At 37.2% G+C, this 13047-nt stretch overlaps 2 protein-coding genes across 4 annotated transcripts in view; both read right to left on the bottom strand.

Annotated features, from left to right (window-relative positions):
• Positions 1-7469, bottom strand: part of LRIT3 (leucine rich repeat, Ig-like and transmembrane domains 3) — a 22825-nt gene extending 15356 nt beyond the window's left edge. Inside the window, exons 1-3 of the mRNA XM_077882283.1 lie at positions 7354-7469; positions 5178-5304; positions 1771-2243 (exon numbers count right to left, since the gene is read on the bottom strand). Coding sequence (XP_077738409.1) covers positions 1771-2243; positions 5178-5296 — 592 coding nt within the window. The 5' untranslated portion in view covers positions 5297-5304; positions 7354-7469. The remainder of the gene's footprint in view (positions 1-1770; positions 2244-5177; positions 5305-7353) is intronic.
• The window catches only part of RRH (retinal pigment epithelium-derived rhodopsin homolog), a 19539-nt gene continuing 12599 nt past the window's right edge, over positions 6108-13047 (bottom strand). Inside the window, exons 6-8 of one of the 3 annotated variants that reach the window (XM_077882285.1) lie at positions 9131-9309; positions 7354-7480; positions 6108-7137 (exon numbers count right to left, since the gene is read on the bottom strand). In XM_077882285.1, coding sequence (XP_077738411.1) covers positions 7366-7480; positions 9131-9309 — 294 coding nt within the window. In that variant the 3' untranslated portion in view covers positions 6108-7137; positions 7354-7365. Of the gene's footprint in view, positions 7481-8438; positions 8538-9130; positions 9310-13047 lie in introns of all 3 variants that reach the window. The other 2 variants (XR_013370869.1, XM_077882284.1) reach the window with 2 other exon arrangements.

Genomic DNA, 13047 nt, shown 5'->3' with positions numbered 1-13047 from the left:
TTATTTCCTACTATATATCACCTTTTGATAGATCTAAAGCAACTTAGAAAAATGTGTAGAGAAATAGAATCTCAATATATAAATTAAGACCTTTTCTATCTATTATCATAAGGACTAAATTAGTGGCTAAAATAAAGTAAATAAGTACTACACTATAGGTTTACATGGTGTCTATCATGGTGTACATATTAAGAAGGACTCCACAACTATCATTAAATTAAACTAATAGAGGGCACCCCAGGTGGCTCAGCAGTTTATCGCCGCCTTCAGTCCAGGGCCTGGGCCTGGAGACCCGGGGTCGAGTCCCAGCCAGGCTCCCTACATGGAGCCTGCTTCTCCCTCTGCCTGTGTCTCTGCCTCTGTGTGTGTGTGTGTGTGTGTGTGTGTGTGTGTGTGTGTGTGTCTGTCCCATGAATAAATAAAATCTTTAAAAAAAATTAATGTTTTTTCCCCTAACTCACCCTACAATACTTCTTTTATTCCCTAATAAAAATGTCTGAAGCACTAGATAAGCAGTAGGCAAACATAAAATAGGTATATGATAAAAAATTACATTATTTTTCCTCTTTCTATGTGGTTCTTATCACTTGTACTTTTAGTCTCATAAGCACCAAAATACATTTATATTTCAACAAAAGCAATGCTAAAATCATTTAACTGCTGCCATGGCATTTTCTTTTTTAGCAAAAAAATTTTTTTCAAAGTTCTATTTCATTTATACTTTACTTCAGCAAATGTTTGAGCATGTGACATTAGTCAGTAAGGACTCATGGCACAAATTTATCATCAAGTTGCTTCTCACACCAAAAGGCTTAGAAATCATTTCACTGGCCAAACACTCAGTTCTTTCATCCTAAGAAATATAATCTCTTCGGTGGCCACAATGGTTGTAACATGTGAACTCACAACACAGCCTTATTGGGTGAACAAGAATTTAGTAGATCAAATTGATTGATTGATCAGAGCCACAAAAGTATGAAAGGCCTCATTGCCCACAGGTACCCCTGAGAAAGGTCTACTGATTTCAATCTGGCAACCACATTTACTGGGCATTTGCCATGTTCAGAGCACCATGCAAACACTGTGGGAAGAGACAAAAAAAGGAAGAGAGAGACTTACTGGAAGGAGTCTACATTTTAAGAAGCCAAGACAAATACCCACAGAAAGTCAAGATCAAAGTCTACAAAACAAATCACATCTAAACTAATGCATTAGAAGATTGTCTTTATCATTTCTTTTTAGATTAAGAAAAATCTGGAAGCTATTCTCCCTAATAAAACCACTGCCACTTCATAACCCTATGAAACGGCCATAAATATGCCAGTGCCCCTCTTCCACCCCTGAAAAGCCTAATGAATGGCTGAAAAGAGAACAGAGCAGGTTGGCTACGGCAGAGCATGAAGCACTGACTGATGTGCTCACAGAATCAGGGCAGGTTGGTAGATTTTATCACTCAGCCCCAGGCTCTCTAACATCAGCATTAGTCTCTCAGTTTATGAGTCTATCTCCCTCCCTCCTCCAACACACACACACACACACACACACACACACACACACTGCTGCCCTTACTCCAGTGCACACACAGAGCCATTTCATCTTACATGGGGTAAACAGATCAACCGACTTAGGTCAGCCGATAAAGTTCTATCCCATCCAAAGTGCAAGTATAGAATAAGAAGCCAAATTAAATAAATATGAAAAGACTGGACAACTGAAGTCATACAAAGCAAAATATCTGGACCTGAGAAGCCCAAAGGCTTCTGAGCTTACCAAGAATAATTCTTCGTGGTGTAAGGTCCAGGCTTCGTAATGATGTTGTAAGTAAGTGGGACCAGCTCTCCAGGAAATCTGGTGGTAGTGTGGTTAGCCTGTTGCTTGATAAATCCAAGTAGGCAAGGTTCTTCAGGTACCTGACCACCTCATTTGGCACACTGGTTATTCTGTTGTTGTGCAAATCCAGGGTCCTCAGATGGGGCATGTCCAACAGAGATGCCCAAGGGAAAGCAACCAGAGAATTTCCATCCAAGCGCAACTCATGCAGCTGCTTTAGGTTGTAAAAGCTGCTGGCATCAAGGCTGGCCACGGAATTGTAAGTCACCCAGAGGTATTGGAGCTCCACCAGGTAGTAGAAGGCCTCTGCGGGGATTCTGCGGATGACTGTCTTCTCTATACGTAGCTTCACAGTGTCCACAGGGAAGTTCATAGGGACCTCATTCATATCCAGGTCATTACATAGCACCGACCTAGTGTCACAAGAGCAATAGAAGGAAACCCGCTTTCCAAGACCCAGGTGAAAAAATAATACTTGAAACATGCAGGAAAATGAAACATTTTTCATTTCTTACTGGTTTTCACAAAATATTCATTGAGCCTGACTGACCTATTGGAATTCATCATCATCATCTTCTTCTTCTAGGTTGAATCCTATGAAATGGCCATTTTTGTAGGTTAAAAATGAGCAAATATCAGCAATTTCATGTGGTTCAACCTAATACTGATGAAGTTCTTTATGTGCCAGGCCTGTGCAACCACATCACACCTACCTTACTTAATCATCAACAGCCCTATAAGGTAGATATTGAGGAATAGGTAAAAGCACTAGCCCTGGAGTCAGGTTGATCTTGGTTCAGATCTAAGCTCTGCCACTTCCCCTGTGGCCATGAAAAGCCACTTCCCCAATCTTTCAACTTCATTTTCCCATATGGCACTGATAGGATGATTAACTGAAATGGATGTAAAATTTTATACAATCCTGGCACATTATAGGCACTTAATAATGGCTGTTAGCTATTTAATCATCAATCTCATTTTACAGGGAAAATAATTGAGGCCCGCCAACATGAGGTAACTGCCCAAGGTCACATAGTTAGTAGGTTACCCAGCCGTCTTTCAAACCCACATCTGTCCAACTCCAAAGTACATACTCTTAACCTCTTTAGGAAATGGCCTATTTCTTAAAAATCTCTTGTTGAAGTTATGAATTGATCCTTTTTAAGAAGATAATTTAATTTGAAATAGGAAAGGAAGGGAAGGAGGGAGGGAGGAGAAAGAGCAAGTGTTCACACTAGATGCTTAAAGTTGAACTCTCTTTTAATAATGTGACCTGTGCATTGCTTTCAGCCTAAGGAACAAACCAGAAACTGTGAGTTTATACCTCCTAACGCTCACTAACTGAAGTGACCTTGAATAAGTCACATTGTGATCTTGCTTTAGTGGCATGTGTAAAACAGGCATAGAAAAACAACATGTGTGGGTGTAAAGTATGAAGAACCAGAGAATTTAGATTCATTTTAACCTGAAAAAAGACTTATTTGTCTCTCTTTATATACTCCCCCCTACTGGATTGCTGAAAATGGACTATAAAAATTTTGCAAAGCATGGTCTAAACTATAATACATTATACTTGTCATACATAATAACAATGAAACAGCCATGCAGTAAAAACACATGACATTGAATCAGTGCATTTTAAAAGCCAGCGTATAATGTGAAGAGAAGTAGATAGCATAAAGCTGGAGTATACTGACAGGGTCATCTCCTTTTTGTAACTTTAAGAGAAGGCCTTATGGAATCATTAGAATTCTCTAGGAACACCTCTGATTCTTCATCTCGATTCTGTATTACAAATTCCAGTGCTACTTTATGTTAGGATGATCTGGTTTCTACTCAACATTCCAGTGTAATAGAAGAAAGCCTACATAGAAAGCTGAAAGACCTAGCATCTTTATCAGCCAGTCTCTACATCAGCTCAGTGTTGTGAGCTTGGACAAGTCATTTAGTCTCTTTGTGGTTATGTTTCTTTGTCTATAAAATGACAGCAGTCAAATTAGATTTTTTTTCTAGAGTCCTTGCCAGGCATAATATGCTATGGTTTTTATAAAATCCATCAATAATGGGGCCATCCCTATGAAAAAAAAATTTTCTGTGACTATTTTCTTAAAAGTACCCTGCCCTGAGTCATTAACTGCTTCATACTTTTGCCAAGTAGGTCTTTATTATTACATTGTTCTCTTTGTCTTAAATAACCTAGTGGATAGTCAAAAAAGATACCAAGAGCTGGTTAAGTAAAGTTCATACAATAACAAGACAAACTACTCAAAGATATATTTTAATTATTATTTATTTGTTTAAAGTTGTAAGACATAAATTGGGTGATTCCTTTTTTTTTTTTTAAGATTTATTTATTTATTTATGATAGACAGAGAGAGAGAGAGAGAGAGGCAGAGACACAGGAGGAGGGAGAAGCAGGCTCCATGCCGGGAGCCCGACGCGGGACTCGATCCCGGGACTCCAGGATCGCGCCCCGGGGCCAAAGGCAGGCGCTAAACCGCTGAGCCACCCAGGGATCCCCCAAATTGGGTGATTCTTTTAACAAATTATTTTCTATAAGAGGCTCACTGTTCACTTCAACCAAGTCACAAAATAATCTGATTTTATTATTAAATATCCTCTTTTTAAAAAACAAGTTCTATCATGTTTAGCTAACAAAAGTTGTTTTGCATCTAACTTCTACCTCAAAGGACTCACATAAATTATAAGTATGCAATTATTCTCACTTTACAGGTAGATGTTAAAACAACCCAGAGGCTGACTAACTTCTGTGAGGCTCCCCAGTATCTGCAACAGACAGGGTTGATCCATGTCTTTCAAACTTCTCTTTGTAAACTCCAATACTTTAAAATGAAAAATCCTAATTATGAGCCTCTCTAATTTCACTCTTGTGATCTTCCTTCCTACTTTAAAAATATCTATCCAGTTGGCATGAATAACCTTCAAAATGAAATGGGAAAGAAGGGAAGCAAATCATCTGGGCATGTCCAGTACCTCCTGATTGGCCCTCCCTCTTAGATTTTCTATAAACAAGCTAAACACTTATTTCAGTGGTTTGACCTCCTGAAAGGGACATGTGATGAACACAAGTGCAATGGATATTTTTGTAACATACGATGTGTTTGAGGGTCTCAAATAATTTGAGGGGCTTTTAAGAGTTAAACTGCTCAAAATGAAAACAGTGGAGTGGGCAACTGATTTTAACACAAGGAAGTTAAAGCTTATGTAAATTAAACCTTCTCTCCTCTGATACCTGGTCCAGAATTTGCTTTCAAAATAAGGCTGTCTAGTTAAAGTCCTTTTCCTTAGAATCATTAGCACACTCACTAGCAAGGAGAGGAGCATACCTTGATCCCGTTCCGTCATTTCTGCCATGATAATCGCAGGTACACTGTGAAGGACATGAACAGCTCCCTCTTTCCAAAAAGCTAACAAGCACAATGCACAGACATGCTGAGAGATGCATCGCTCCTTCTGAAGGTTATTTGAACAAAAAGTAGAAACCAAATCCTAAGCTTCAGAAACTGGTGCACCAGGAATGCAAACAGCCATTTAGTAACAGCAGATTACATGGGATTAGCTGAGATCTGTAGTTACTTAACCTTCAAGTGTATTTTACAGGGGATCAATCGACCTAGCCTTTGAATATGGTTTCAGCAAAGTAACACATTCTAAGGAAAATGAAAATCAAGCATATGTCAAGAAAATTTCAATAGGTGCCCATATCCAAATTTGCAAGGAAATGCCTACTAAGTCCTTTTACTATGGTTGTAACTGGTACTATGCCTTGAAGATACACTTAATGTTAAAAATAATTCAGTGTTTCAGCAGATGCTAGAAATATTACGGATTATTTATAACATATAAGTTTTATTTTTTGCATTTGTGATCTCTAAAAAAAAAAAAAAAAGTAAACAAAATTCAGTACCTAGATTTTTTAGGCAAACTGCTTCAACCCACCACTGAATGGCAAGACTAAAACTCTGGTTCTCCCAGGTCACTTCAGAGGAGTATAAGGCTTCTCCTAGCATGTTTGTTTATAAGGAAGGCCATTATCTCTGATCACGAATATATTTTATTCTGAATTAGTTTCTCAATACAGGCAACAAATCATATCTGAAAATCAATTGTCATGTCTTTTAGCAAATTTGGGCTCTATCAGAAAATAAAAATTAAACTCGATAATTAAAAACTACCTCCACATACATAAAATGGTAAATCTTCATGGACATTTGACAATCAGGGATTTAGGTTTTATTCACACACACACACACACACACACACACACACACACATTTATATATATCTGGGCATGTCAAGTACCTCCTGATTGCCCCTGCCTGATAACACACACACATATAATTTAATCGTGTTATTGTACTGAGTGATTCTATCAATCATCTTTTAACCAAAAACCTTTTCAAAAGAGAGCCAATTCTATAAAAATAAGAATACTGTAGGAAATGTTATTTAAAAATGATAGGATGCAAATAGAAACAATAAAGCTAGAAAAATTTGCTCAATTAAAATAAAAAACTGCAGATTTTAAATGTCAACTATTTAAACAATGGTTATTTAAGACAACAAATGCATGAGTTTATAAAATGCATTCAACATTCAACAATTTTTTTTTTTATTGAGTGACTATTACGTGCCAGGCAAAATGCATCTACCTGCTAAAGATACATCAAAGAACAAGCATCCAGCTATCAATATACATAAAGTTTCAGTTAAACAAGATAAGTTCTACAGATCTGCTATATACTACTGTACTTATAGTTACCAAAACTGTATTGTACACAAAAACTGGTTAAGAGAGTAGATCACATGTTGTGTTCTTGCCACAATAAAAATAAATTTCAGACAAACAAAATAGGAAAAAGAGAACAAATACACAAACCTCCCTGATTAATTCTAGTGGCAAACATATGGAAATACATATACAGAAAAATGTTAATTAAAAATGCAGAATACATAATATGCAGAGATTATATTGCTATGTAATGTACACATGTGCATCAACTAATGTGATTTAGAAGCAATGTGTTTAATAGTCGTTCAATTATTTTTGTTAAATAGTAGAGGTTAATAATTGCAATTTTAAAAGTGTGAAATGCTAAAAATGTTTTCCATCTAGCTAGGAATATCCAACAACTCATTTCAGTAATTTACTTATTGAAGACTATTATTATTATTAATTTATTTTAACATTAAAATAGTGGCTACTTCTAGTCTAGTGGAGGGCTCACACCAGTTACCAGGTCATTGAATGCCATGTTTGGGAGAAAGAGAATGGGTCTCAAGTGCCTGTGCATCAAAGGAAATGAATAGTTAAGCTCATATAAAGGAAATAAACACTCACTACAGTAGCCATCCCACAAATAGAAGAACTAGAAGCTACACTTGAGGAATTGAGGGTGTAATAAGACAATAATCTATGTCTACCTCTGATCTAAACAGATCATATTTAAAATAAAACTAAACCATGGGGGAGAAGCAACAAAATATTTTAATACTATGTACTTTTCTCTTATTTCAGTTTCTTCCAGAAGCCAGTGGGTTTTGAGATACATCCATTGGTAAAATACTCGTCCCGGGCATTGCTTGATGAGTCTGACATTTGAACATGGCAAATATTGCCTTCCGAAATCTACAGTAAGAAAGGGGAAATCTGGCATTATCCTATAATGACTTGGAACTTTTAAAGCATTTTCAAACATGGCTAAGATGCCTCTATTGCTAATTGACATCTCCAAATAAATTTTTGCTTCCGACTTTAACATCTTCTGTTAATGATATTCATAAATGGGGTGCCTGGATGGCTCAGTTGGTTGAGCATCTAACTTTGGCTCAGGCCCTGATCCCAGGGTCCTGGGATGGAGCCCTGTATCAGGCTCCTTGCTCAGTGTAGAGCCTGCTTCTCCCTCTGTCCCTCCCTCTGTCCCTTCCCCAGACAGAAGTGTACCCACTTGCTCACTTTCTCTGTCTCAAATAAATAAAATCTTTTTAAAAAGTATATTCATAAATGTATAAAGTATACGGTATAGTTAAAGACCAAATTTGCACCATTGATTATAAACATTGAAGATATTTAATAAAAATCAATAATTATGTGTATTGAGGATGACACTTTGTTTTTGTTTTTGTTGTTTTTTTAAAGATTTATTTATTGATTTATTCATGAGAGACACAGAGAGAGACAAGCAGAGACACAGGCAGAAGGAGAAGCAGGCTCCTTGCAGGGAGCCCAACGCGAGACTCGATCCTGGGTCCCAGGATTACTCCCTGAGCCGAAAGCAGATGCTCAACCACACCCAGGCATCCAGAGGATGATACTTTGAATGTCAGTCACAATTTACTTGAACTGAGAATGTGTATTTTACACATTTGTTCTTCTGAGCAAATGCCAGTTGAAATTAAGGGAAGTTTGAAGATAATCTTTCCAAAAGAACTACAAATAGACTCTGAATTTAAAATATGTTCTTTAGTCTTCTTATGTGGTCTGTTTGGTCTTGACAGTGTTTATGTTTCTTTGTATACCTGTAGCTAACGCGGCTCTCCCAAACATGTGCATAAACACGAAAGTTTGCATTTCAGTATCAAATTACCTGGCCTCTACTGAGATTTTTCTGATCAAATATTTAAGGTCAATAAATTAGTTATTCCATCTTTCAGCAGTAACAGGAAATAAAGTAATCTAGGCTTCACTGAGGAGACAGAAAAGAAATCTTTGTTGAGTTCCAACAAAGGGAGAAGGAAGGATTCTTTATTATCCTCAATGACTATCCACTCCTGAAGCCCATTTATTTTGGAACTGAGTTTTGCCCTTGCATTTGAATAACTTCTTTTTAATAAATATGCAACTATGCCACCCACTTAAGGAGCATAACATTGCCTTCCTCACCTTGTCCTTTTTCTGATAATAGAACCACTCTTTTCTTTGGAAAATCAATTCCATGTATTGGGAGTGGGGGGTAATCATGAGAATTAAACTGAGCCCACCAACCACCGTCCAGCAGCTTTTCTGCTGGAGAGTCATCTGAATTGAAACTCAAATTTGGGGATGCTTAGCTTATGGTAGAACATGGGTCTTGGGTTGCCGTAATCATCTTGCCTCCATGTGGGAAGAGACTGTCACTGGAGCTCTAGGTATTTAAGGGCCTGGACACATATTGCATGAGCCAAATAATTCTAACACTAGTTTGAAGTGAGTTTCTGTCACTTGCCTCCTCAAAAATCTTTTTAAAATTCTTTCTATATCCATTTTCTAAAATTTAAAAGCATTTTAAACACTACTTACTTTTTATTAGCAACCACGTAAATACAGGGATTGTAGAATGTAGAAGATTTTGCAAATAGTGGAGCTATGATGGCCATTGAGGGAGGAATCTTCTTTGGGTCACCGAAAGAAGCCCATAAGCACACAATGGAATAAGGGGACCAGGCCACCAGAAACATAAATATCATTATCACAGACATCTGTAAGATAAATCAATGTTTGGCAAACCCAATATCTAAAATATTGAAATAGCTAATATATATATAACATATATATATATATATATATATATATATATATATATATATAAGATTTTATTTATTTATTTCTGAGAGACACAGGGAGAGAGAGGCAGAGATATAGGCAGAGGGAGAAGTAGGCTCCCTGCGGGGAGCCCAGTGTGGGTGGGACTCAATCCCAGGACCCCAGGATCACGACCTGAGCCAAAGGCAGATGCTCAACCACTGAACCACCCAGGTGCCCAAAATAGCTAATATATTTAAAATAGTATGAAAAATTATCTAGAGTGGACTTTGAATAAATTTATGTTGATGATGACATAGAGGAAAAACTGAATTTTTCCAAACCTTGTTGTACTTTGCCTGTGTGAGTCAAAGTCTCTATGATAACAAGGGCTTGTTAAATGGATAGAATGTTATACAAATGTAAAGAATGTCCTCTTTCTTTTGGTGTGCTAGAGAGGAATACTAAAGCTGGTATTGTTGAGAGGCAGATGAAAACCCACTCCTAACCCATTTCTAATAATTGTGCTATGGACTGCTGGCACTGTGCTTTTTGCCCTCACTGTCATTATCTGCTATTCTAAAATATAACTGTCTAACCTTCTAAATTCAACCTGGAAAAAAACAAAATTCTATATTGAGTTCATTGAATTCTGAACAGATGATTTGAGCTCAATATATATGCACAGTACAGATAGTTTTGTAAAGAGGTTCCCCCTTGCAGCTTGTTTAAATAAAAAATTATAATTTTTATATTGTTCTTTATTGATTATCCACTAAAATGATGGAAAAGAGGTTTAAAGAGATAAATACCCAGGGGCGCCTGGGTGGCTCAGTCAGTGAAGCATCTGCCTTCTGTGCAGGTCATGATCTGGGGATCTTGGGATGGAGCCCCACATTGGGCTCCCTGCTCAGCTGGGAGTCTGCTTTTTCCTCTCCCTCTATTCCACTCCACTCATGAGTGAAGAATGCTTCACTCATTCTCTCTCTAAAGTAAATAAATAAAATCTTAAAAAAAAAAAAAGATAAAAACCCAAGGATTGAGAATCACAGATTAGAAAATAGCTTTATAGAAACTAAAACTTAATAATCATTGGATAAGCAGCAAATTACATATCAGACACAAGAATAATTTTAAAATAAATAGAAATTTTAAAAAAAGCCAGTGGCAGGGGAAAACTAAATACAGACTAATCCATTCCACAACAGTACATAAAGTCTCTGGAATTGAAGGTAACAAGCTGGCTCTGAATGTAGAGATATAGCAGAACTCATTGAAATCCACAAAAAGAAGGAATTAGATTTCTGAATCCCCTCACCACTCACCACTCAAACAGGCAATTCCCCTTCCTCTCCCCAGAAGAATCCAGAGATTCAGAGTAAGAGGCAAGAAACTAGGAGGCACCAGGCTCAGCTGAGAGCTGGAGCAGTGTACTGAAAGAGAGGTGCTGCATGCTGCCCCCTCCCTGCTCTGAGCCATGAGAGTACAGGAGACAGACTTATGCTTCCCTCTTAGGAACAAAAAAGAATCTTCTTGGAAATTGACCAGCCCAGAAGAAAATACATTCAGACACAGAGCATCAGAAATTCCCCCAAAGGAACATCCCAGTGAATGTGAATGCTCAGAGCTTACAATCAGCATTTTAGTGCATCACTCTTAAATATGCATGCAAGACAGTCATTGACCACCACACATTGAGGAAACAAACTGACAGGCAGAGACAAAAATAGTTCAGGAGCACACGCACTCACACACACACACACACACACACACACAATGGAGTATTACTTAGCCATTAAAATGAAATCTTGCCATTTGTAACAATGTGGATGGACCTAGAGTATATTATGTTAAGTGAAATAAGTCAGACAGAGAAAGATAAATACTATATGATTTCATTTATATGTGGAATCTAAGAAACAAAACAAATGAACAAACAAAAAACAGAAATAGACTCATAAATACAGAGAACTGGTGATTGCCAGAGGAGAGAAATATAGGGGGATGGGCAAAATAGGTAAAGGAGATTAGGTACAAACTTCCAGTTATAAAATAAGTTAGTCATAGGGATGAGAAGTACAGCATAGGGAATATAGTCAATAATGTAGTAACATTGTATGGTGACAGGCAGGAGCTATAATTATTGTGGTGAACATTGTATGTAGAGAATCATCAAATCACTATGTTGTATACTTGAAAATAATATAACATTGTATGTCAACTATACTTCAAAAATATTTTTTTTAAAAAAAGATACCCAAAAAATTGGTAGAGAAATTCAGGGGAAACAAAAAATATGTGATGAACAGAGGAAAATGTAAGTATGTACATAATACCATCACAGAAATGAGAGAAGATATATATCCATAAAAGAAAAGGAGGCTACTGGAAAGGAGTAGAGGGTGTAAAATAACTCTTTATCTATTAAAACCATTTTTATCCTTTACCCTAGCTTAAAAAGAAAGGGCAGAATTTTTAAAATGCACTAGAAAGGTTGGATGATGTAGTTAGCCAAGATTAGGTATGAAATGTGTCATGCAAGTGCAGGGTCAGATGCTGTGTTTATTTAAAATTTTATATTTTGTTCAATATGGGTTTTTAAATTAATTTTTAAATTTAAATTCAATTAATTAGCATACAGGGTATTATTAGTTTCGGAGATAGAGTTCAATGATTCATCAGTGCATATAACACACAGTGTTATATAACATGCTGTCCTTAATGCCCATCACCCAGTTGCCCCATCCCCGCACCGACCTCCCTTTCATCAACCCTCAGTTCATTTTCTATAGTTAAGAGTCTCTTATGGTTTGTCTCCCTTTCTGATGTGACATTAATTCTTATTTTTAAAAAATACTACATTAGCTACTTTTTTTTTTGGATTGCTGAGTTTTTTGGTGCCTGCTTAAATTTCACACCCAAGGCTTGAGCCTCACTTTTCTAACCCAATTTCAGACCAGATATGGTTGAGAAAATCTTGCAGAAAGTAGAAACAATAAACAAACAAAGTCCAAGACAGGGTCAACATAGGAGAGAAAATTAAGAAAATTAGAAGATATATCCAGAAGATTCAATACCAAAAAAAAAAAGAAAAAAAAGACTTCCAGAAAGAGAATAGAAAAAACAAAACATAGAAAGGAAATCACCAGAGAAATAATACAAGAAATCTCCCAGAAGGGGAAGACTTGAGTCCTCATATTGAAAGCACTCACCACATACCCAGTACATGGGTGAATGAAGAACTCCCTCAAGGCACATCAGCATGAAACACAGAAATGATCCTTCAAGCTTCCAGAGAGAACATAGAACACTACAAAGGGTCAGTTACTGGAATGCTGTCAGCCTTCACAATAGCAACACTGGAAGCTAGGAGACTATAGAGCAACGCCTTCAAAACTCTGAAAATCATTTTTCTGGGCAGCCCAGGTGGCTCAGCGGTTTAGCGCCACCTTCAGTCCAGCGCCTGATCCAGAGACCTGGGATTCAGGCTCCCTGCATGGAGCCTGCTTCTCCCTCTGCCTGTGTCTCTGCCTCTCTCTCTCTGTGTCTCTCATGAATAGATAAATGAAATTTTTTTTAAAGTCATTTTTCTTTTTTTTAAGATTTTATTTACTTATTCATGAGAGACACACACACACACACACAGAGAGAGAGAGAGAGAGAGAGAGAGGCAGAGATACAGGCAGAGGGAGAAA

The sequence above is a fragment of the Canis aureus genome, chromosome 33, assembly GCF_053574225.1.
Source record: "Canis aureus isolate CA01 chromosome 33, VMU_Caureus_v.1.0, whole genome shotgun sequence".
In the NCBI taxonomy this organism is placed as follows: Eukaryota; Metazoa; Chordata; class Mammalia; order Carnivora; family Canidae; genus Canis; species Canis aureus.
The sequence above is the reverse complement of the archived record's forward strand: the minus strand, read 5'-3'. Positions and strand labels throughout refer to the sequence as shown.